The sequence below is a fragment of the Dipodomys merriami genome, unplaced genomic scaffold (genome assembly GCF_024711535.1).
Source record: "Dipodomys merriami isolate MVZ:Mamm:240054 unplaced genomic scaffold, mDipMer1.0.p SCAF_7, whole genome shotgun sequence".
In the NCBI taxonomy this organism is placed as follows: Eukaryota; Metazoa; Chordata; class Mammalia; order Rodentia; family Heteromyidae; genus Dipodomys; species Dipodomys merriami.
Window position 1 is genome coordinate 32,056,594 of NW_027206290.1, and position 21,382 is coordinate 32,077,975.

The following is a 21,382-nucleotide window of genomic DNA, read 5'->3' on the forward strand; positions in this document are numbered from 1 at the left end:
CTTCCCTAACCACATACTCCATTCAATTGCACTGAGTTGGAAACCAGTCAAATGACCAACAAGAGGAAAATGGTCAAATAAACTCATAAGGCAATAGAATGGAACACTTGGGCAACTCAGAAAATGACAAAATATGTAAACTATCTCTGAAGGCAGCAGCAATGTGTGTTTTAATATTGTAATCTGAACAAAAAAGAACACAAAATGACAAGTACCTATTGATCTGGGGTATGTAAAATAAGCTTCTGCCAGTCAACAAGCCAGAAGTGAACTGCAAAGATGAAAAGAGATTATTTTCTCTGTATAAGGTTTTCTTTTCTACAATGTTCAAAATTATAATAAAAGATAAGGGTGAATATGATGATACTAAGCAAAGAGGGGCCATAGAGAGACGAGTGCTTCCCTGCTGGAATTTCAGAAAGGAAAACGCAGAGGTTGGGAAAGAATGCAGGAAACTCCAGAAAGGAAGGGTGCTTCCCCCAAAGGACCCTGGGCCCACTAGTAGACGATCAATCTGTTATATGGATCCCGGAGTGTTCTTTACATCAATTACCATGTCAGCGTGTGGCTGAAAGGAAGACAGTAGATCAGAAGGGGGTTGTCCATTCTGGAGAGCTGGAGGTAAGGCCACTGTTCCGGTCAGCTGCTTCCATATCGCTACTGTCACCCAATATCGCTGCAATTTTTCTCTACCTACAGTAAGGCCTGGCTTGCAGGAAGTAAAAGACCTCCAGGCGAGTATAGTCTTTCTCTGGTGGAGTGCCAAGCTAGCAGGAAGATGGGTGTAAAAATGCAAACTAGGCTCTCCTGAGAAGCTGGGACGGTGCCTTCCACAGACACACCAAATTCAGCATGTCTCAAACTGATCCTGTGTTTCAGCACAAAGACCTGCTCCTCCCCCACATGCTCCCCAATACGGTGGATGGACATCACTGCCATGGGGTGGCAGAGCTTTACAGGATCTAGCTTTAGTTCAGCCCTCATTTGCACTGTGTCGTATGCCTGAAGACCCTTCCCCTGATACGCCAACTTATTTCAATTGCCTGTGGCTTCAGCTTGGAATCTCTTCTCTACTTCATCAACTGCTTCTCTGTCAAGCCAGTGCATGTGTCATCTCTCTCCATAAGATGTTTTGTTTTTCTAGATCATCTCCTCAGCCCACAGCACCTGGCCCCAGGTAGAGGTTGGTGCTTGTCTGAATAGTCTCTTGAGTCCACGCCAGTCCCTGGCCTGTCTTCTGCACTGAATATAGTCACTTAGAATTTACCAATGGCTATATGTGAAAATGACGTTGCTGAATAGCTTCATCATTGTGTGCACACTACAGAATGTACCCACACCGACCTAGGGGGTACAGCACTGTAAACACTGGGACTATAGAGTATAACATTGCATCTAGGCTACAAACAGCACATTACTGGGCTGAATACTATAGGCAACTGTAGCATAATGCTAAGTATTTGTGCCCTTAAATATACCAAAACAGGTGTGTTTACAGTAATACCAGCATAAAAATGAGAGAAATATGTGGCTCTATGACATGACCATGGCCTGGGCTGCTGTGTAACAAAGTGAGAGAAATGTTTTGTTCACTGTAATTTTATCACTCTTTTTTTTTTTTTTTTTGTCCGTCGTGGGGCTTGAACTCTGGGCCTGGGCGCTGTCCCTCAGCTCTTCAGCTCAAGGCAAGCGCTCTACCACTTGAGCTACAGCGCCACTTCCAATGTTCACTGTAATTTTATGGAACCATTGTTGCATATAATCAGCCTGTTGTTAACTGAAACATCATAATACAAGACATGGCAGTATATATTTTATGAATATAAGAATGAACAAATATATAGAATAAATATTTATTAGCATGTGGAACCCCAGTGCCACACTTCTGGTGACAGCAATTCCCAATTCTCCTCTATATTTAGGCCACTCTTGTCTAGCACAAGGTCCCCTCCAGTCTCCAGGCCTTTGGGAGACTTATCGCGCACAACAGGCGGCACTGTCCTGATCTTTTCAAACACTGGCCCCTGGGTAGCGCTCTTGTCTGCATGTGGATTGTACTGATTGGAGATGTGAGTTGCTACTAGAGGGGCTTTCAGAGCAGAGAGGTAAGGCTAGATAAGTCATTTCTTAGCATCCATGTACGGTGATCTCCTCAGATGAGCCATGTGATACTATCTTGGGATTGGGCAAGAAGGGGAAAGGATACAGTGCTTCTTATGTATGTTATGTTCTCACACTCCCTGGCTGGGTGAACATTTTGATTTCTAGCCCATACATAGTCGGAATGGCAGACACAATGTCCTCCACAGTGGCTGGTGTCCATGAATGCCTAGCCCTGGTCTGATCTGAACCACAGAAGCCTATTTGTCTCTAGTACAGCAAGTGCTGTTCTCCTGCCTTATGAACACATTCATCTCCAAGGTCAGTTTATCTACCTCCTAACAGTCTAAGCACTCAGGTAAGTGCTTAAGTCGAGTCTGGCCTTCTTCTTAGCCTAAACTACTAAACAAAGCTCTGTCCCTTGTAGAGACAACCCTATCGTCAACATTCTCAGAGCAGCAGCAGCACCACCACCACCATAACACTGAAACTAGAGTGATCCTAGCCCTAGCTATGACCTAGCATGGGCGTAAGAGGTAGAGACAAAGCACTTGGGAAATGGAATATTTGTGTGTGTATGTGTGTGTGTGACAGAGAAGAGAGAAAGAGAGAGAATGCAGGTACTGGGGCTTGAACTCAAGGCCTGGGCATTGTCTCTTAGCTTTTTTGCTCAAGGTTGGTGCTCTACCACTTGAGCCTCAACTATGCTTCCAGCCTTTTTTTACTGGTTAACTGGAGATAAGAGTTTCAAGGTCTTTCCTGCACAGGCTGGCTTCAAATCATGATCCTAAGATCTCAGATTCTTAAGTAGCTAGAATGACAGGCATGAGCCACTAGCATCCACTATCAAAGGAAAATTTTAAAACTCAAATCCAGCTGGATTCTAGGCCAGCTTAAATTGCATAGTAATACCCTGTCTCAAAAACAAGAAAACAAAAGACTTGGGCTTGGAGAGAAATTTAGGAAAAAGGCATTTAAGAAGAGTTGAATTTCTCAGCACAGTACAGCAGAATGCCGTTTCTTCTAGTCAACTAAGGAGGGAAGAGAGGGCTGAAAGGAAGGGAAGGGAGTAACAGGATGAAGCTTGATGGACGATGGCTGGGGAGTTTTGGGTGGTGTTGTGACCACTGAGAAATCATTACTATCATTTGGTGAGATAGGCAAAACAACTTTCCAGAACATTTCAGAGATGTGATTTAAAATAATTGTGATGTAATCTCTCCCCTGTGACCCACAAACCTTCATAAAAAGTTCTGCTACATGTGACAGCCTCATTTTGGGGGTCACTTTGGAATAGGAGTGGGAGTTGGAAGGTGGAAGGAGCTGAAGTGATAACTAAAACTAAAGAAAACACACACACACACACACACACACACACACAAACAGAATAGTGAACAAAATTCCAGACAAGGCAAAAAACCAGAGCCAGAGGTGACCATGCAAATCTATGTAATTCACAGAAATCCTGGGGAGGGCATTGGACTTTCCACAGGACATGAGAATTCAAGCCAATGTCATTTGAATCTCAAAGGACAAGTTACCCCAGCTGACACTAGGTTACAAACCAAGCTTTGCCTCTCCGGCCTTGCAAAACAGAAAACGTGTCATGTGCACCTTTGCCATCCGGGGACTTAACACATAGTAGGGCCCAGAAAGTGTGTCTTGTGAATACCCAGGGTGCCGTCAGAGAGCTGGCAGAAGCTAGGTGTAGGAAACCTGGAGTTTCTGGTTGGGGCTTCTCCTTCTGACTCTGGCTCTTCACCCTCTGATCCCAATGACCGCTCACATTAGAGCTATGGCGTAAAGGTCTTGTAAACAGCAAACCCCAAGAGGAGATGGGGGGTGGAGGTCACACAGGGCTGTGCAGAAACCAGACTACTTTGAGTTTGTCCCACTCCTAGGAAGTCAAGGGGCAAAAGGGAAAGGACTTCTGCTCCAGGACAGAGGCAGAGTGAGCTGTTTATTCATAGGAACGGCTGCAAGATGCGTCGTACCTTAAGCTCTGAACTCTGCACCTAAGCATCACTTATGCCCCCCTGAGGCCTTGTTGGGAACCCCATAATACGAGGGCCCTCAGTACCAGTGCATCCTTAGGCGAATCATGCGCGGCTCACAGTGCTGATGGCGCCACCTGGCGGAACAAGAGGGCACGACTCACCCGAGGAATCTCCTCGAGCCGGGGAAGGAGGAGGGGCGACTTGTAGGGAGCCAGCCTATCGCGGTGACGTCATGATCGAGCGCCGTTTCTTCCCACCTCCTCCTTCCCTCCTCCCCTGCGCGTCTGGAAGCTGCCAGTACTTGACGTGGCGTCACCGCCCTCTACCCTTACTTTGCGTGCGTGTTTGCGTGTAGCGGAGGTGGCTGCGCGGGCAGGTCGGAGCTGCGCGCTGCCGCTTCTGGTGCTTCTGTCCCCGCCGTCGCTGTCCGGCGGACTCCGGCTGCGGCGCCGACGAGGCGTGGGTCGGGACGCTTCCGAAGCCCGCAGGCAGCGCCGCTCGGGGCCCGGCGGGAGGGTGGGTGAGCGCGTGTGGTGGGACGCCGCGTGGACGATCGGGCGTCCGCGAGGGACCGAGGCGGGGGCGGTGGGTCAGCTGCGGGCCGGGCCGGCCGGGGGATGTCGATGCCTGACGCGATGCCGCTGCCCGGGGTCGGGGAGGAGCTGAAACAGGCCAAGGAGATCGAGGACGCCGAGAAGTACTCTTTCATGGCCACCGTCACCAAGGCGCCCAAGAAGGTGCGGGGGGCTCCGGGGGACGGGGTGCGGGGGGGAAGCGGGGGGGAGGCCTGGCCTTGGCCTCGCGGAAGGGGCGCGAGCAAGCCCAGGCTCGGGTAGTTCGGAGTGTGTCGGGGCTTGGGGTTTGGGGGCGGTCAGGGACGACTGAGACGATGCCGGGGGGGGGGGGGGGGTGACGAGTGAGCGGCCCCAGGCCTATCCCCGGCCGAAGAGACCGCTCCTGACCTCGCTTTTCTTTGTCCCTCGGCCCGAACCCTCCGGGATCTTTTTTTTTTTTTTTTTTTTTGAATGCCGACCGAGCGCCAGGCCTTAAATTTGTGGCTGACTTCCTGGGAGAAGGATCTTGAACAGATCGGAGCGGGCCGGGGTGAAACCAACTCAGCTGACCTCTGTGACCTGCCCGGGGTGGGGGGTAGGGGTGGGGGGAGGGATGTGGGTGTTACAGAAAATCTCCCCTCAGGTCAACGGGGGAATCTGGCAGAGGTTCCTTGGGGCAAATCTTTGGGAGCTGTGTGACCGTTTACCCAACTGCGTGATAGCCTAGAGGCAAGAGAAAAGAATGCGTGGAACTGCCTCCTTTATGCAGGTGAAGGCCATGAGAATAATGAGCTGGAAACTCAAACCGATTTTTCACCCCCCTCCCCCGTGGTCCTCCACTTGCTTCGACTGTAATGAAGGGACTATTTGGAGGGCTGGTGACAGCCGACACTGTCAAGGATGCAGTTGATCCTAGAGTCATGTGAATAGAAAACTTAAGACATCCCTCCAGAAAGGAGCTTGGGTGGGTTGGAGAGGTGGGTGGTGGTAAGGAACGATTGCTCATTCTTCACTGCATTTACTGAAGCGGAACAAGTTGAGTCTATTATACTGTGGGTTGAGCTCAAAGGACATTCTTGTACTTTTGTTGGAAATGGCAACCTAGGCAGGTTTTAGTGAAACTGACTGGAGTGATGGAATTGGGATCCCTAGGGCTTTCTCGTTTCTTCTTGACTTTCCACTTACCTGGCACCCTCACAGTTGGATCAGAGAACCCTTGTGAAGTCAATGAGAACTGGGAGAAATGCTTCCTTAATGTAGAAAGACATGGCTTGATAGCTGTCGATGCCTGCCTGCCATGTGTGGTGGGATACAGGGCTTGTACAAAACTAAACAAGGTTTGCAAGAATAATAGTATTTGTGTGTGCACACACATGCTGGTGCTGGAGCTGGGGCTTGAACTCAGGGCCTGGGTACTAGGGTTTTTTTTTCCGCTCAAGGCTGGTGCTCTACCACTTAAGCCACAGGTCTACTTCCTGTAATCCTAGCTACTCAGGAGGTTGAGATCTGAGGATCACGGTTCAAAGCCAGCGCCGGCAGAAAAGTCAGTGAGACTCTTACCTCCAATTAACAACCAGAAAACGGGAAGTGACACTTGCTCAAAGTGGTAGAGTGCTAGACTTGAGCAAAAGAGCTCAGGTCAGGGACAGAGCCTAAGCCCCATGACCTAAACCACACCCCCCCCTCCCAAAAAAAGATTATGAATGATCCCTAAGGAGTCTGATTAACCTTACTTTAGTGCTCCCAATTCAGCTGACTGCTTTGCTGAGGTGACCCTTTGTAGTCTGTACTATTCTTTGAAAAGCAGTTTTAGTCCTTATAAGCAAATACTTAATTCTACTCAAGTGAGGGGAAAGAATGGAAAAAACCTGATAGCCTAATCCTCCCTCAACTTTTCATCTTCCCACCTGTGCCTCCTCTTTTGTCTAGTTGCTTTGAGTATTAGACATCTTATGGTTTCTTGCCTTTATTTTAGTAAGCCTGGATTCTCGCAAGTACCAGTACTGATGAGCCAGTCTGTATTGTAGATTGCAAACTCCCAGTAAGGCAGAGACTTGTTTACAATTGCTATTATGCCAAGCTTATAGTAAATAGCCAAAGTTTATTGCCCACCTGGCTAACCAGCAACTGAAATGTCAAATGGCTGCCCACCAGGAATAAATTTCTTTTTGCCTTTCTTCTTCCCAGGAGGAGTGTTGCTAATGTGTATTATTGTGAGGCCAAGTGTTAATTTTTTAGAGACTCATATTCCATTAGGTAGAAGAAGAAATCTCTGCAAAGAATGTGGGAAGACCCTGTTGTAAGTTTCCATTTGCTAGTAAATGTGTCCCCCATGTTATTAATCTTGTTTCTAAGCTTTATTGTGTTGCATTTACATAGCTCTTGGACTAAAGTTGGATCATGACTAATTGCCCTTCCCCTAGTGATGATAAAAGGCATTTATTTAGTTAATGGACCAGTTGAGGACTAGTCAAGGTCACATAGCAGGTCCTAGGTAGGAAGGGAAAAGGAGGGGCTGGTGGGGGAGGGATTGGCATAGTATTGAGTGACGTTAGAAAACAACCTCTTGAAATGATGTAGTCCTTCCCTCACGAGGATACTATCTTGGCTCTAGACCAAGAAATCTTTGGATCATTTCCATCCCTATGGCCCCTTAGGAATTGAGATGTAACTGGTGCCAGAGGATATAGGTTACTTCAGGGTGACTTTAATGGTCCTTAGTCCAGATCCTAATGTACCTTCTGGTCAGCTTTTATTTTGTGTATTTACTTTGTTGAAAGTAGACTGAACTGCCCATCAATTAAGAAGTAAACAAAGCTGGGCATCAGTGGCTCACACCTATAATCCTAGCTACTCAGGAGGCTGAAATCTAAGGATCATGGTTAGGAGTCAGCCCTGGCAGGAAAGTCCATGAGACTCATCTCTTAATTAACCACCAGAAAATCTGAAGTGGTGCTGTGGCTCAAGGTGATAGAGCACTGTCCTTGAGCAAAAATTGCTCAGAGACAGCGCCCAGGCTCTGAGTTCAAGCCCCCCATGGCCAGCCCCACCCATCCCCGTAAAAAAAAAAAGTGAACAAAATTGGTACCCTCTTAATTCAGTAGCTTCTGAGCCTCAGTTTCCTTATCTGCCAAATAAGTGTCTATTGGGAGCAGGTGGAGATAAGAACATGTTGGGAGTTAAAATAGCAAATGCAATAAGTCTATTCTCTTTTTAGTGGGCATTTGAGGTAGCTTTTAAGAAAATATAAACATGATAGAGTTAGGAAGACAAAACTATAGAATTAAAGGTGAAGATATTAACACTGAGGGTTAAGATAATGATAAGGTTGAAGATTATGGGCAGTTCTAAAGATCCTTGCAGCCAGAGGAAATGAATCACAGAGGTATAGTCTCCTTATCAGGCATGAGAAATAAAATACCAGTTTCTCAGGAAGACAGCTTGTCCTGACAGAATTATAAAGGAAAAAATTTTGGACCACATTTGCTACACTTTGTTTCACATGGTAAGGTTTGGTCACAATTTACAGTGATTACAGATGCAACAGCTCAGGAAAATGTGAAATGAGGAAAGGAGTCCTTGAGGTTGTGCCTCAGCTAAAGAAGATCCCTGTTTCATGTTGACAGTGAAGCCAATAAGTTACCTAGTTAGCCATAGTTCCTGGATATTTATATCTCTCTCTGCTATTGCAGAGATGATAATTGTCCTTGGACCCTCAGAAATTGTGTCAAGTTGATTCTATTTTCATATAATAACTCAAATCTCTTGTTGAAACCCCCTGTGGTAAACATATTTTTCTAGAAAACCTAATTCAGAACATTAGCTGTTCTCTGAACTTCTAATCATTTTGGGGGAGACTTCTGCTGAGTGTCACAATAGGCATTTGACCTAGGATCTGTGCTGTCATATCTTTACCACTAGCAAAATGTAGGAAAGTAGAATACCGAAGCAACTTCACTTACAAGGTATTCTTTATTTCAAAGGGTGAACAAATGCAGCAGTGGTACTCACTAGACACAGTGTTGAAAATGAACTACACAACTTGTGGGTAAGGATGGGAAGGAAAAACAGAGATAGAGCGAGGGAAGGAATGAGATTGTCCAAAAGGGCCTGCGTGCTGTCCCTCAGCTCTTCAACTCAAGGCTAGCACTCTACCACTTGAGCCACAGCACCACTTCCTGTTTTCTGAGTGGTTTATTGGAGATCAGAGTCTCACAGACTTTCCTGTCTGGGCTGGCTTTGAACCGCGATCCTCAGATCTCAGCTTCCTGAGTAGCTAGGATTACAGGCATGAGCCACCAGCACCCGGCTAAGAAATACATTCTTTACCTGGACTTATGTAACTGTGTTCCCTCTATACATCACCTTTATAAAATAACCATTTAAAATATACTTTATTTGAGTAAAGACTATGTAGCACTAATTTTTCAAAAGGATTGGGAGGCACATCAAGCGTGGCCCAGTGAGTACTACTTAGGTGTTAACTTGACAGCTGAAGTCCAAGGATATGCCTTCTCTCTTCACAATTAGGGTGAATTCTTGATGCAGTTTGTAGAATTTATATGAGTCCTCCTTAGAATCACTGAGAAGAAGTTAGATTGGTTGCTTTTCTTCTCTCTACATCATTAGTATCTCCTGATTCTCTTTAGAGCAGCTGCTGTCCTCCCCTTCCCCCCCCCCCCTTCTTTCTTTGTGGTACTGGTGCTCAGACACTGGGCTTCAAACATGCTAGGTAAGTGCTTTATCTCTGCCCTACATCCCCAGCCCAGAAGATTTCTCTATAGACTTTCTTGTCTTTTTCTTGTTTGGTTTGATTTAATTCATTCAAGTATTAAGTCTATTTGTTGGCTGGATGTTTTGCTAGTAAGATTATAAATAGGCATCCTCTGTCTTATCAGAGGATATCATTTGGAGCCAGTGTGTTACCCAGTAGGGAGGGGGGGGGGGGTGTGTGTGTGTGTGTGTGTGTGTGTGTGTGTGTGTGTGTGTGTGTGTGTGTGTGTGTGTGTGTGTGTGTGTGTGTGTGTGTGTGTGTGTGTGTGTGTGTGTGTGTGTGTGTGTGTGTGTGTGTGTGTGTGTGCGTGTGCGCGCACGTGTGCGCGCACGTGTGCGCGCACGTGTGCGTGTGTTGGAACTGAGTCTTTTTTAATATTTTTTAATTGTAAAAATACCATACAGAGGGGTTACAGTTACATGAGTAAGGTAATGAGTATATCTCCTATTGACTGTTGTTATCTCCTCCTTTGTTTTTCCCCTACCATTCCTTCCCTCCCCACCTCCCGGACTTCTCCCTCCCCGCCCCCCCAAAGTTGTAAAGTTCATTTCCAACATAGTGTCTTGTACATCTCGTTGTTACAGTGGGTCATCCTGTAACCTTATTTCAGCATTTTGTTATTTCCCTTTCCCTCCCCAAATTAAAAAAAAAAAATGTATATACAAGATTCAGGACACCAGAATCTGTGTCATGGGAGAACATACAAAAGAAACAAAAAACTCACATGGTGCATTGTAAGTACATTAAAAACAACAGCAAGAAAGATAAAACCACTGTGTCTCTATCTTGGGGTTCATTTTGCCTATCATCATCTTATATGGACATATGTACATAGCTTTTGAGCTCTTCTGCTTGTCCTAGACATATACTAGTATTGAAAATAAGGGAAACCATGGGACCTGTGTTTCTTTGGGCCTGGCCTACTTCATTTACATAGTTTTTGGAACTGGGTCTTGAACTGGGGGGATCTCTGGCTTGGCTTTTTTTGCTTAAGGTGGGAACTCTCAACACTTGAACCACACTTCCAACTTTTTGCTGCTTAATTGGAGATAAGAATCTCATAGATTTTGCTGCCCCAGCTGGCTTTGAACCTTGGTCCTTACTTCTCAGCTTCCTGAGTAGCTAGAATTACAGGCTTGAGCCACTCTCCTGTAAATTCTTGTAAAGTTGTCTGTAAAGGATGTTTTGATTCAAAGAATCATACCAATCTTTAGTTGCCTGTGGCCCCCTAATAAGTTTATTCTGCTACCTGTACTCATACTAGTCTGTAGACCAGCATTCACTCCCCTTTATTTGATTATTTTAATAAATTGGCTAGTAATAAAGTTTTTTATACCCATCTGATTTGTTTTTCCTTTTTGCTGATATTGAGGCTTGAACTCAGAGCCTTGTTGGGCTTTTTCTGTTCAAGGTTGGTGCTCTACCACTTGAGCCATACTCCACTTCCAGCTTTTTGCTGAAAGGTGGCTTTTCTGAAGGTGACTGAGGTACTTACCCAGTCTCTTAAACTTCCCTCTACAACAAACTAAATAGTGTACAGTAGAAGTTAAAGACACCCTGAAAAGCATCCTGCCTTATGTGGTCACCCTGTTTGTAACTCTCTAGATGGTACAATAGTTGAAGCAGAAACCAAATTTTTTCATATTCTTAAAGAGCTAATTCAGACATTTTCTATTGGAATGCCTTCCAACAGGAAATTTTTATTCCCTGACAGAAATGTTAAGTAGAGCTAATAGCTGTGGAAGACTACAATATTTGTTGATTATCGTTCCGTTTATAGACCGTGATAGCTATGAGCTTGTGATGAAAATGAAGTGTGCTGTGCTTCATCTGTTCCCCTGCCCTATCTCTTGTAATACAGGATGATCCTGTAAAATGTGAGTCTTTGTCAAGCACTGGCTAGCCTGAGCTCTTGGGTTTTTTATTTCCTCAAATTTCAGTTGTTTTTTGAATCCCATGAAGTAATTCCAAAAGACTCTTCCGAATTGTGACATCATTTTATATTGCCACCTTCAGATCCCATCTCTGTGTACGCCTGACTTCTTTCCCAAGGTATTTTTTTTCCCCCCACTGCTCTAAATAGCCTGCTCCTAGTTATGGGTAACTGATACTTTCCTGCAGAAATGTGTGCTCTTTGCCCCATAGCACCTACAGAGTTAGGTGGAGCATCATGCCTTTGAGACTCCCACTGGTTTCATTTGTTTCTATCTCAGTCATTTTCTAAAGGAATCAATCTAGTTCTTTAATTCCAGAATACCTTTAATAATTGGTACTGCCTAGCAGTATACAGTAGATCTTAAGCATTTTCTCCCAAAACCAGACACAGAGTTAAAACCCAAAACTACTAGTGACAGGTAAGTATTTGGAATCCTGGAGATTGGGAAGAGAGCTGGGTGTAGGTAGCTCATGCCTGTAATCCTAACTACTGAGGAGGCAGAGATCTGAGGATCACAGTTCAAAGCCAGACTGAGCAGAAAAGCTAATGAGACTCTTATCTCCAGTTAACCACCAGAAAACTGGAAGAGGTGCTATAGGCAAAGTGGTAGAGCACTGGCCATGAGCAAAAAAGCTCAGGGACAGAGCCTAGGCCCAGAGTTCAAGCCTCATAACCAACAACCACAATAACCAAAAAAAAAAAAAGGTTGGAAACAGAACTTTGACAGAATCATGAATGGACTATCTTGGCATGTTCCTGCTTCCTTGCCATGAATCCCCACATGCCTATGTTAATATCACTGTATATGTATATCAGGCTTACTAGGTGCAGTGTATTCCCTTCTACCAGTCCAAGCCACTTTACTCCTTTTCACATGGACGGCCTGTACTCGATTGTGGGATAGAAATGAGGCTTAGTAAACAGGCCAAGTTTGGAACTGCTTGCTGTTTCATGCTGTTCATCTTGGATCTGCCTCAGGCTTAATTCCTTACAATCTGAAGAACTGCTCAGCAAGAGCATACCCCGTTGTTTATAAGTTTTTCTCTTTCATCTTAATCTGTAAGGGTGCAGTCGCATCAGTGGAAACTCACTGAGCCTATGTGAAATTGGGATGTGCCAGGGAAAATGCTAGTGTGCCATTAGTCAGTAGTGCATGGTTTTTTGTGAGCTATAGGGTAAATAAGTGAGAGGCAGAGTGAAGAGACTGAAGGTTTAGAGGAGAGAAAGAGTTAACAGACTTCCTGAATCTATTCATATTGTGTTTGAGCAATGACAAGATTTTGAAAAGTTTCATTTTTAGTAAGTGACTCCAATTATTCCAGTACTTTTTTTTTTTTTTAAATAATGTATTTTTGGGGCTGGGAAGGTGGCTCAGTGGTAGAGCGCTTGCCTTGCATGCATGAGGCCCTGGGTTCAATTCCTCAGCACCACATAAGCAAAAAGAAAAAAAAGCCAGAAGTGGTGCTGTGGCTCAAGTGGTAGAGCACTAGCCTAGAGCTGAAGAGCTAAGGGACAGCACCCAGGCCCAGAGTTCAGGCCCCATGACTCCCATGACCGGACCCCCCCAAAAAATGTATTTTTATTGAAGGTAAGTCTTTAGCTAAGGCACAGGGTTTCATGGGCATAATAGCAATTATTTTATCTCTTCCTTCCAGAGGCTTGACTACAAGTCCAAGCTTTGGGAGCTGGGACCTGTTTTCATAATGGCCCAGGAGTTTTTTTAAAGACAAATTTTAAAGACCTATCAGGAAAGTTAGGCTGAGATTCTGATCTGCCATCTTTGTCCTGCCCCACCTCATCTCTTTCCTTAGCCCTACGGAAAACTTATTTGGGCTCTCGTGATTTCTGAGTGGCAGAAGAGATAAGTTTTAAAATGCATACACATCTCTAATTTCCAAAGAGAAGTGAATAAATATACAAATTTATTTGGAAGGTAGAGGATTTAAATAGGCCTCATTTTTGTTTATTTGAGTGAATGCTTGAGGGAGTTGCTGGATTAGGAGACTGTAAAATAATGGTTCTTCATCTTGTGAATTACAGATTGATCCCTTTAAGAATTTTGTGGAGCCAGGCACCGGTGGCTCTTGCCTGTAATCCTAGCTACTCAGAAGGCTGAGATATGAGGATCCCAGTTCAAAGCCAGCCCAGGCAGAAAATCTGTGAGACTCTGATCTCCAATAAACCACTACAAAACTGGAAGTGGCACTGTGGCTCAAGAGATAGAGCGCTCGCCTTGAGCTGAAGAGCTGAGGGACAGCCCCAGGCCCAGAGTTCAAGCCCCATGACTGACCAAAAAAAAAAAAAAAAGAATTTCATGGAAACCTTGGTTCCTTTCTTTGAAAAAAGTTCAGCAGCATAAAAATGTACACATATTTTGAGAGGGCTCATAGGATTCCCTGAAATTTGTTAATAGGTCCTGAGCTTAGAAACTCTGAATTAGATGGTCAGGCTTCTAAGCCACAGTTTCTCTTTCTTTACAGGTCCAGAAAATACTACAAAGATTTTGTTTCTAGTCTGCAGTCTGTCCTGTGACTTGGAACAAAGCTGAAGCTGTTGGTGTTGTCATTCACCTTGTTGGGATGTCTTTAGCTTCCCAAGAGACTCATTATAAAATGCCTTAGGAACTTTTGCACACTGAAACCAGCATTTTTTGGAGGGCTTTGTACCCCTTCAACCCTACTGCTGTTCATATAAAGTGTAGATGCCCTAAGAGTTCCAGATGCTTCCATAGAAGTACTTGGAATAGGAAGCTCATGTACTAGACTACCAAACTAAACAAAATAATTTTTTTTCCTTTGCCTCTCAAAACTAGGTTTGACTTAAGTCATATACTTTTTTTTTTTTTAATGTGCCAGTTCTGGGGCTTGAACTCAGGGCCTGGGCACTGTCCCCAAGCATCACTTCACTACTTCACTTCTGGCTTTTTGGTTGGGTAATTGGAGATAGGAATCTTACAGACAGACTTTCTTACCCAAGTTGGTTTCAAATCACGATCCTCAGATCTCAGCTTTCTGAGTAGCTAGGATTTCAGGTGTGAGCCACTAGCACAGCACCCAGCATACTTCGTAAACTATTTTAAAGCTGAGCTGGTGAAATCAGAATCTTAACTCATTTGATTTCTTTAGATGGATCATATTAATATCAAGGACAGTATTTCAGACATATGCCTTAGATGTCGTTCCTGGCACATGATACCATCAATAAATATTTATTGAATAGAATAAATAGGAGGTGATCATTCCTGGGAGAAAGTAAGTTGGACTCATGGTGACTTTCACTTGCTTTTCCTTTCATGTAGCCCAGGCTGTTTTACTAACTTGCTCTCCCTCATTAGTGGATAAAGGACTTCCAAGAATTGCAGATGAGAAATTGACAAGAATTTCTAACAGTTTAGGAGAGTCCTTTTTTTGCCAGCAATAGAAAGTAAGGGAGGTGACTGCACTGAATACATGGCCTTCAGTTTGTTATCCACTACCACTGGAACATAAGGCACTGACTTTAGAGATATTCTTAGACATAATGGGGAATGTGCTCTGGATTTCTCACCATTGAAGCAAGCAGATTTTCAACCCTTGCATTAGGGGACCCATTGTCCAAAGTTAAAGCTGGAATGCTGTTTTGCACATGCTCTGAATTTAAGGAACATGAAGCTTTCACTTAGAAGATTTGAACTTTGAGGGCCAATGATGATTCATTGAACAGTTTGATTTTGAAATGTATGTTGGGATCCTGGAAGTAATCAAATGTTCTGGCAGGTAGTGCTGGACAAACTTCTGAGTTTTCTTATCTATATAACCTTGGCTGTTCCTTCTGAACCAAAGGTTAAGCTTGACACCCAGAAGCTATATGCCTTGTCTTTGTAACACACCTTTAGATTTACAATCTGGGAACTGGGCCAGGGCTATCCTAGCCAGGAGCTCTGGTTCGAGTTGGCCCAGAATTCTATGTACATGACTGACAGGATTCGGGGGAAAGGGAGACCTTCAGAATTTTACTGTTTGGGAAGGTGAAATAGCTGCTTTATGGAAATGACAGGTGTATAGTTTCTCTGGTAACTAATTCCATTTCTTATTAGTGGCTAGGTAGTTCCAGCTTCTAAATCAGTGCTTCAGTCCTGAAAACTTCGCAAGAAGATTTACAGGGTTCACTTATGGGGAGAGTAGCCCAGCTGGCTTGTCATGCTGGACTAGATGAATTGTGAATGTTAATTGTGCCGATCAATACAGTGGCCTTGGCAACAGACTTGTAGCTGCTGTAGAATCTGTTTACTTGAGGTTTATTACAGAAAGACCAAGTTGGTTAGGGACATGTTGTTCTCATTGTAATAAGCCATATTCTGAGCCCAGGGAAAACACATCCTGGAGGGGCTGATCTCACTGCACCCCTTCCCTGGGATTTCTCGGAGGAAAACATGCTCTAGAGGTGGCCTCTGTTCTTGTTTGCCTACTGAGAATGAATCAAGGTTGGCAAGGTTGGTTGAATTGGGATAAAGATGTTTACAAATCATAAAGCTTCTGTATTGAGAAGCCCCCTAATTTCTCTACGTAGTTTGTAATTGGGAGTAGATAGGGTTAGTTTCAGCCCTTGGATTCAGGAGCAGAAGCTCTCCTATTTGGGGAATGTGGGGTTCATAATTCTGCACATTCTTTTCTGACTCCATAGGGAGGAGATTAGCTGAGATCTGGGCATGATTGGAATGAGAGCATATTGCCAGTTTTTACTCAATTTAGACTAAGCTGTCTCTGCCTTCCTTAAACTTTTTGACATGTTCTCCTAACTCCTGTGAATCCTTCAGGTGGGTTGTTGTACTGACAAGATGGAATTTGTATTAAAGGTAGATTTTCTGTTTCTCTGCCTTATTTGTTTTGTCTCTGAACAAGGTGTATCTAACCTATTTGTTCCCCATGCTCCTGGAATAACTTCTAGTAAACTTGGTGTGCTTGTGTTTGCTTTTTTTCCAGGTCTTCCATAGGTTGCTTCTTAAATCATGGAGTAGGAAAGAATGGAAGATTTGGATTACATAGGGAGCTTTTTCAAAATACTGAATTACCTGAGTCCTAAAGTAGACACACTTAATCAGAATGATTGAGAATAATGGGGTGCGGGGAGAAATGGATTGGCCTTTTGAAATAAATAAGCATGAAAGATCCTACAGTTAGAACTATTCCTGCATTATCTAACAAAATTGTTCAGAGTTCTGCGTTATGAAATTTGGTGTTGGGATAGGAATGTAGCTAACCACCTGCAATAGATGTCTTGGTCCCCATGGGAAAAATGTCTTGTGTACCATGTGAGTTTTTCTGAAAATAGTCTTTCCTTACTCTTCTCAGTGATCAGAAAAATCATAGAAGACTGAGATGTGTAGAACCTAGAATCTTGTGAGGTTATTGGGCCATTGAAATCTAGTGTAGTAGTTCTTAACCATTGGAGTTTGGAGCACTGTCAGAACTTTGCACAAATTCCAGAAAAAAAATACACACATGCATAGCAGTTTGCATAGCAGGTTGTTATTAGCCTGACACTTATTCATGGATCCAAATTAAGTACTTAGAATGCTGTCTAGAATTGAGGATGTGGTGACTGAGATAAGGGTAGGCACTGAGCTAGGTGTTAGAGACAGTTACCTCCTAGCTAGAATGGATTGTAGTTTCATCTATACAGTGAACCTGATTTGCAAACAACTAGAGGATGTCTTTAGAAAAAGAAGGAATGACCCTCTAAGCTAGTAGCATTTCTTGGGTTCAAATTCTATTTGAAATGAGAGGAATAATTCTGACTCTTTATACTTAGCCCCATCTCTAGTTCCTGGTTGGCTGTGCTTCCTGACTCATTGGATTGAAGACTAGGTCAGAATTTGAAAATTCTCCTAACATGCTAATCTATATTATGAATTCTTAAGTTGAGAATATTGGTATTACAAAAATTATGAAGCCAAGTATGGTGACTCATGCCTGTAATCTTAAACTATTTAGGAGAGTAAGATTGGTAGGATCGCAGTTGGAAACTAGCCTGGGCAAAAAATGTTCACAAGACCCTATGTCTGCAGAAAAAGCTGATCCTGGTGGTGGTATATGTCAGTCATTCCAGCTACATCAAGAAGCATAATTAGGAGGATCACAGTCTAAGCTGACCCAAGCAAAAAGATCTCAAAAAATAACTAAAGCAAGCCAAGTACCAGTGGCTCATTTCTGTAATCCCAACTACTCAGGAGGCTAAATCTGAGGATCCAGGCTGGAAAGTTTGAGACTCGTATCTCCAATTAACCACCAAAAAAGCAGAGGTGTGGCTTAAGTGGTAGAGTGCTCAGGCCCTGAGTTCCAAGTCCTGGGACTGGCATAAGAAAACATAACCAGAGCAATAAGGGTTGAGAATGTGGGTTAGATGGTACAATGCCTATGTATAGGTGTAAGACCCTGAGTTCAGTATCACACACACACAAATTATTTGTGCGTACACACATTCACATATGGACATTTTAGTGAAAATCTGATAAAAATTTGCAACAGAAATTGAGGAGTTCAGAAATAGACAAAGAATAAAAATCAGAAATAGTATAGAGAAAAAAGTTGGGAAGAGCTCAGTTCACTGAGCAATATAGCCAAACTGAGCAGATCTGAGACTCAGAACAAAAAAAGACTTGTAGTTTTAAAGGTACTATCACCATGGTTTACTATCAAATAAGACCTGAAATAAAAGGGGAAGGACAAATAAGGGTTTCCTTCATTAATACCAGTGTTAATATGTCTGTCCCTGTAAAAGTTGGTGTTTATTTGACAGAATCCATACTTAGAAACAGGAATGGAACTTCATTTGGAGCACTGGAAGAAAGAATGACGTGGTGGCCAAATTAAGAGGCTGCCCCACAATAGGCACCCAGAGTCCTGCGCTGGTTTTGCTTTTTTTTTTTTTTTTTTTGCTCTGAAAGCTTATCCTAGAAAAGGCACAGACCTCTTTATTTAGGGTGGTCTTTACAAGAATATTTGTTTCCCTGCTGGATGTTTCTGGTGAACTTTGCATACCCTCACTGAGATTGCTGAATAAGGTCTATATTCAAGATGTTTCAGGCTAACCTTGTGTAGACTCAGATCCCATTAGCAAACAACCTCAGCCTTCCCCCAGAGAACTCTGAAAGTCTCTACATGGTTCCAGTTCTGACTGCACTCCAGCATGCTGAAAAACAGGAAGCCTTCTACACTGCTATTAATATAAGAACATCTCATGGTTTGCTCAGTGATGCATTAAAGCTGAGAGAAATGTAATCACATACCAATTATCATTTTTTATTGTTGTTTCTAAAGAAGCTCTTTAAAATAACCAGAGGAATTTCAGATATCATTTTCTGGGACTTGTGAAACTTACCACTTAGTTGTTACTTTTTGTTTGTTTTTGTATTTCTTGGGATTGAACCTAGTGCCTTACACTTCCTAGACAAGCACTCTTGCCACTTGAACTATTCCCCCAGCTTTTCATTTTATGTTTGAGTCTCATTAAGTTCATGTAGGCTAACCTCAAACACAAGATCCTCCTTCTGATTCCCAGGTAACTAAAACTACAGGCCTGTACCACCACAGCCAATTATTTTTGATGCTTAAAAATCAAACATGAAAATTTTACTTCAAAAATAAAAAGGGATTTCAAGAGTGTGTTCCATACTGCGGAATAGTATTCCGTAGTATGGATGTGCCCAAGTGTAGCAGTTCACCTTTTTCTTGTTTGGGGCTTGGGTTTTGGTGCTGAGGATTGAACCCAGGGCATGGTCTGTGCTAAGCAAAGCACTGTACTGCTGAGCCACACCCTCAGCCCTGCAATTCTGATAGTGGACCTGTTCTAATTATGGGCTATTGTAAATCAAGGCTAAAAAGAAAAGTTTCCTCATTACATTCATTGAATTTTTGACATTTTTTCAGATTTAAAAAATAAAATTGGTAAGTTATATGAATTCAACATATACAGTGATAATCTTGATATACTATTATACCTATCTACTCGGTTAAATTTTTGTGTACATGGTATGAATGAAGACATCCTCTCACCAAATTATAAGCAAACAGTACATTATTAATGGTATAGTCACTGTGCTGTACATTAGTCCCATGCTTTTCCACCTTACAACTGCAAGATTGTACCTTCTATTCGGCATCTGCCCATTTCCTCCAACTTGCTAACCATCCTTCTCCCTCCTTTATGAGTTTGCCTTTTTAAGATTTCATGTATAAGTGAGATGGTTTCATTTAAGTGTCTACCATAGCTATTAAACCAGGATTCAATAATTACATCATGTTATTTAAATTCAGATTCTTTCAATGAAGTTAATACCCTTCTAAGAACTGTTCTTTTAGTCATAGGTCTGTAGAGTGAGCAGTGGTACCAGAAAGTAGGGGTACATCAGTGACATAATTGTTTTTTATTTTAACCATACCCATATTTAATATAGTTTTTTGTATTGAGAAAACTCAATTTTGCTAGGTCTTTCAGATACAGGATTTAAAGTGGCTTAAAAAGGGTACATTTTGAGTGCCATGTCCCAGATGCAAAAGAAACCCAGTGAACCGTTTTCAACCTAAGGGCATGTTCTCAAATTGTGCTGCTGTTAGTGTATACAAATTCCTTTGTCATTATCTGTGGCAGAATAAGCCACATCAAAGATATATCATCTAGCTGGGCATTGGTGGTTCACGCCTGTAATCTTAGCTACTCAGGAGGCTGAGATCTGAGGATCGTGGTTCAAAGCCAGCCTGGGCAGGAAAGTCCATGAGACTCTTATCTCCAGTAAACCACCAGAAAACCAGAAGTGGCGCTGTGGCTCAAGTGGTAGAGCACTAGTCTTGAACTGAAGAGCTCAGGGACAGCCCCCAGGCCCAGACTTCAAGCCCCATCCCATGACCAACCCCCCCCCCCTGCAAAAAAATATATGTATGTGTGTGTGTGTGTGTGTGTGTGTGTGTGTGTATATATATATATATATATATATATATATATATATATATATCATCTGTTGCATATATTCCAGCATGATACTTTTGGAAATAACCAAGTATTGCCTCCCCCCCATGAACAGCAACAAAAAAGAATTGGTCAGTTTTAACTATACTAAATTGAAAACTTCCTTGTACAAATACACGTGGGCTTCATGTAAACAGGAAATCCTGCATTGATTTCTTTTGTCTAGTGAGTGATGTCGGCATTAGATGGCCATACATCCCCATCCCCAGGAGACAGTGGAAGTGTGTGCCAGAAAGGAGTTTTTGCTAACCATCAGGTCCGGATTCTTCTTTTCTTACCCATTCTAAGTCTAAGTAGCAGTACCTTTCAACCCCCCCCCAAACTTGCAACATGATTTTTCTTTGTCTGGATCATTTTGCTTCTCCCAAGAGTAATTCAGGATTTGAGAACAGAAAGAACTCTCTGCTTTTCCTAAGGCACACAAATACTCTGTTCATTGTAAGCTCACAAAACCATAGTGCGGTCATGTGCTGATGGCTCATACTTGTAATCTTAACTACTCAGGAGGCTGAGATCTGATCATTCCAGTTCAAAACCAGCCTGTGCAGACAAATCTAGGGGAAAAAAGGCGATAGTAGTATTGTGGCTCAAGTGGTAAAGTACCAGCTGTAAATGTAAAAAGCTAGAGAGCTAAAGGCCCAGAGTTACCAGGCACTCACACACGCACGCACGCACACACACACATGTACACTTTAGTGTGGCAGTAGATCATTCAGTAAGCTAACCCCCTAAAAAGGCAGCGAGAGCTGCTGTGTCCTCAGTCTATCTCAAAAGAAGGAAAATAATATTAGGCTTTTCAGTATCTTTTCTTTTTCTTCTTAATTTTAATGTCAAAATTGCCTTGAACAAGTAAATTAACCCCTGCCCCTGTCCTGTTTCTCCATCTGTGCAGAGTATATGGTCTTTAAAAGACCAGAATGTATTGGTATTTGAAAAGCCTCTTAAATGGTAGATAGGCAACTGATGTAGAAACAGCACTTAAACTAAAAAAGTCAAGGAAGTCTAGGTATTCAGGATC

The 21,382-nt window shown here is 43.1% G+C and overlaps 1 protein-coding gene across 4 annotated transcripts in view; it reads left to right on the forward strand.

The window, feature by feature from the left end:
* The first annotated feature begins 4,491 nt into the window (after positions 1-4,491).
* Positions 4,492-21,382, forward strand: part of Ahcyl1 (adenosylhomocysteinase like 1) — a 42,885-nt gene continuing 25,994 nt past the window's right edge. The window contains exon 1 of one of the 4 annotated variants that reach the window (XM_070006247.1): positions 4,492-4,834. In XM_070006247.1, coding sequence (XP_069862348.1) covers positions 4,715-4,834 — 120 coding nt within the window. In that variant the 5' untranslated portion in view covers positions 4,492-4,714. Of the gene's footprint in view, positions 4,835-5,320; positions 5,421-15,759; positions 15,833-21,382 lie in introns of those variants that run through there. The other 3 variants (XM_070006248.1, XM_070006249.1, XM_070006251.1) reach the window with 3 other exon arrangements.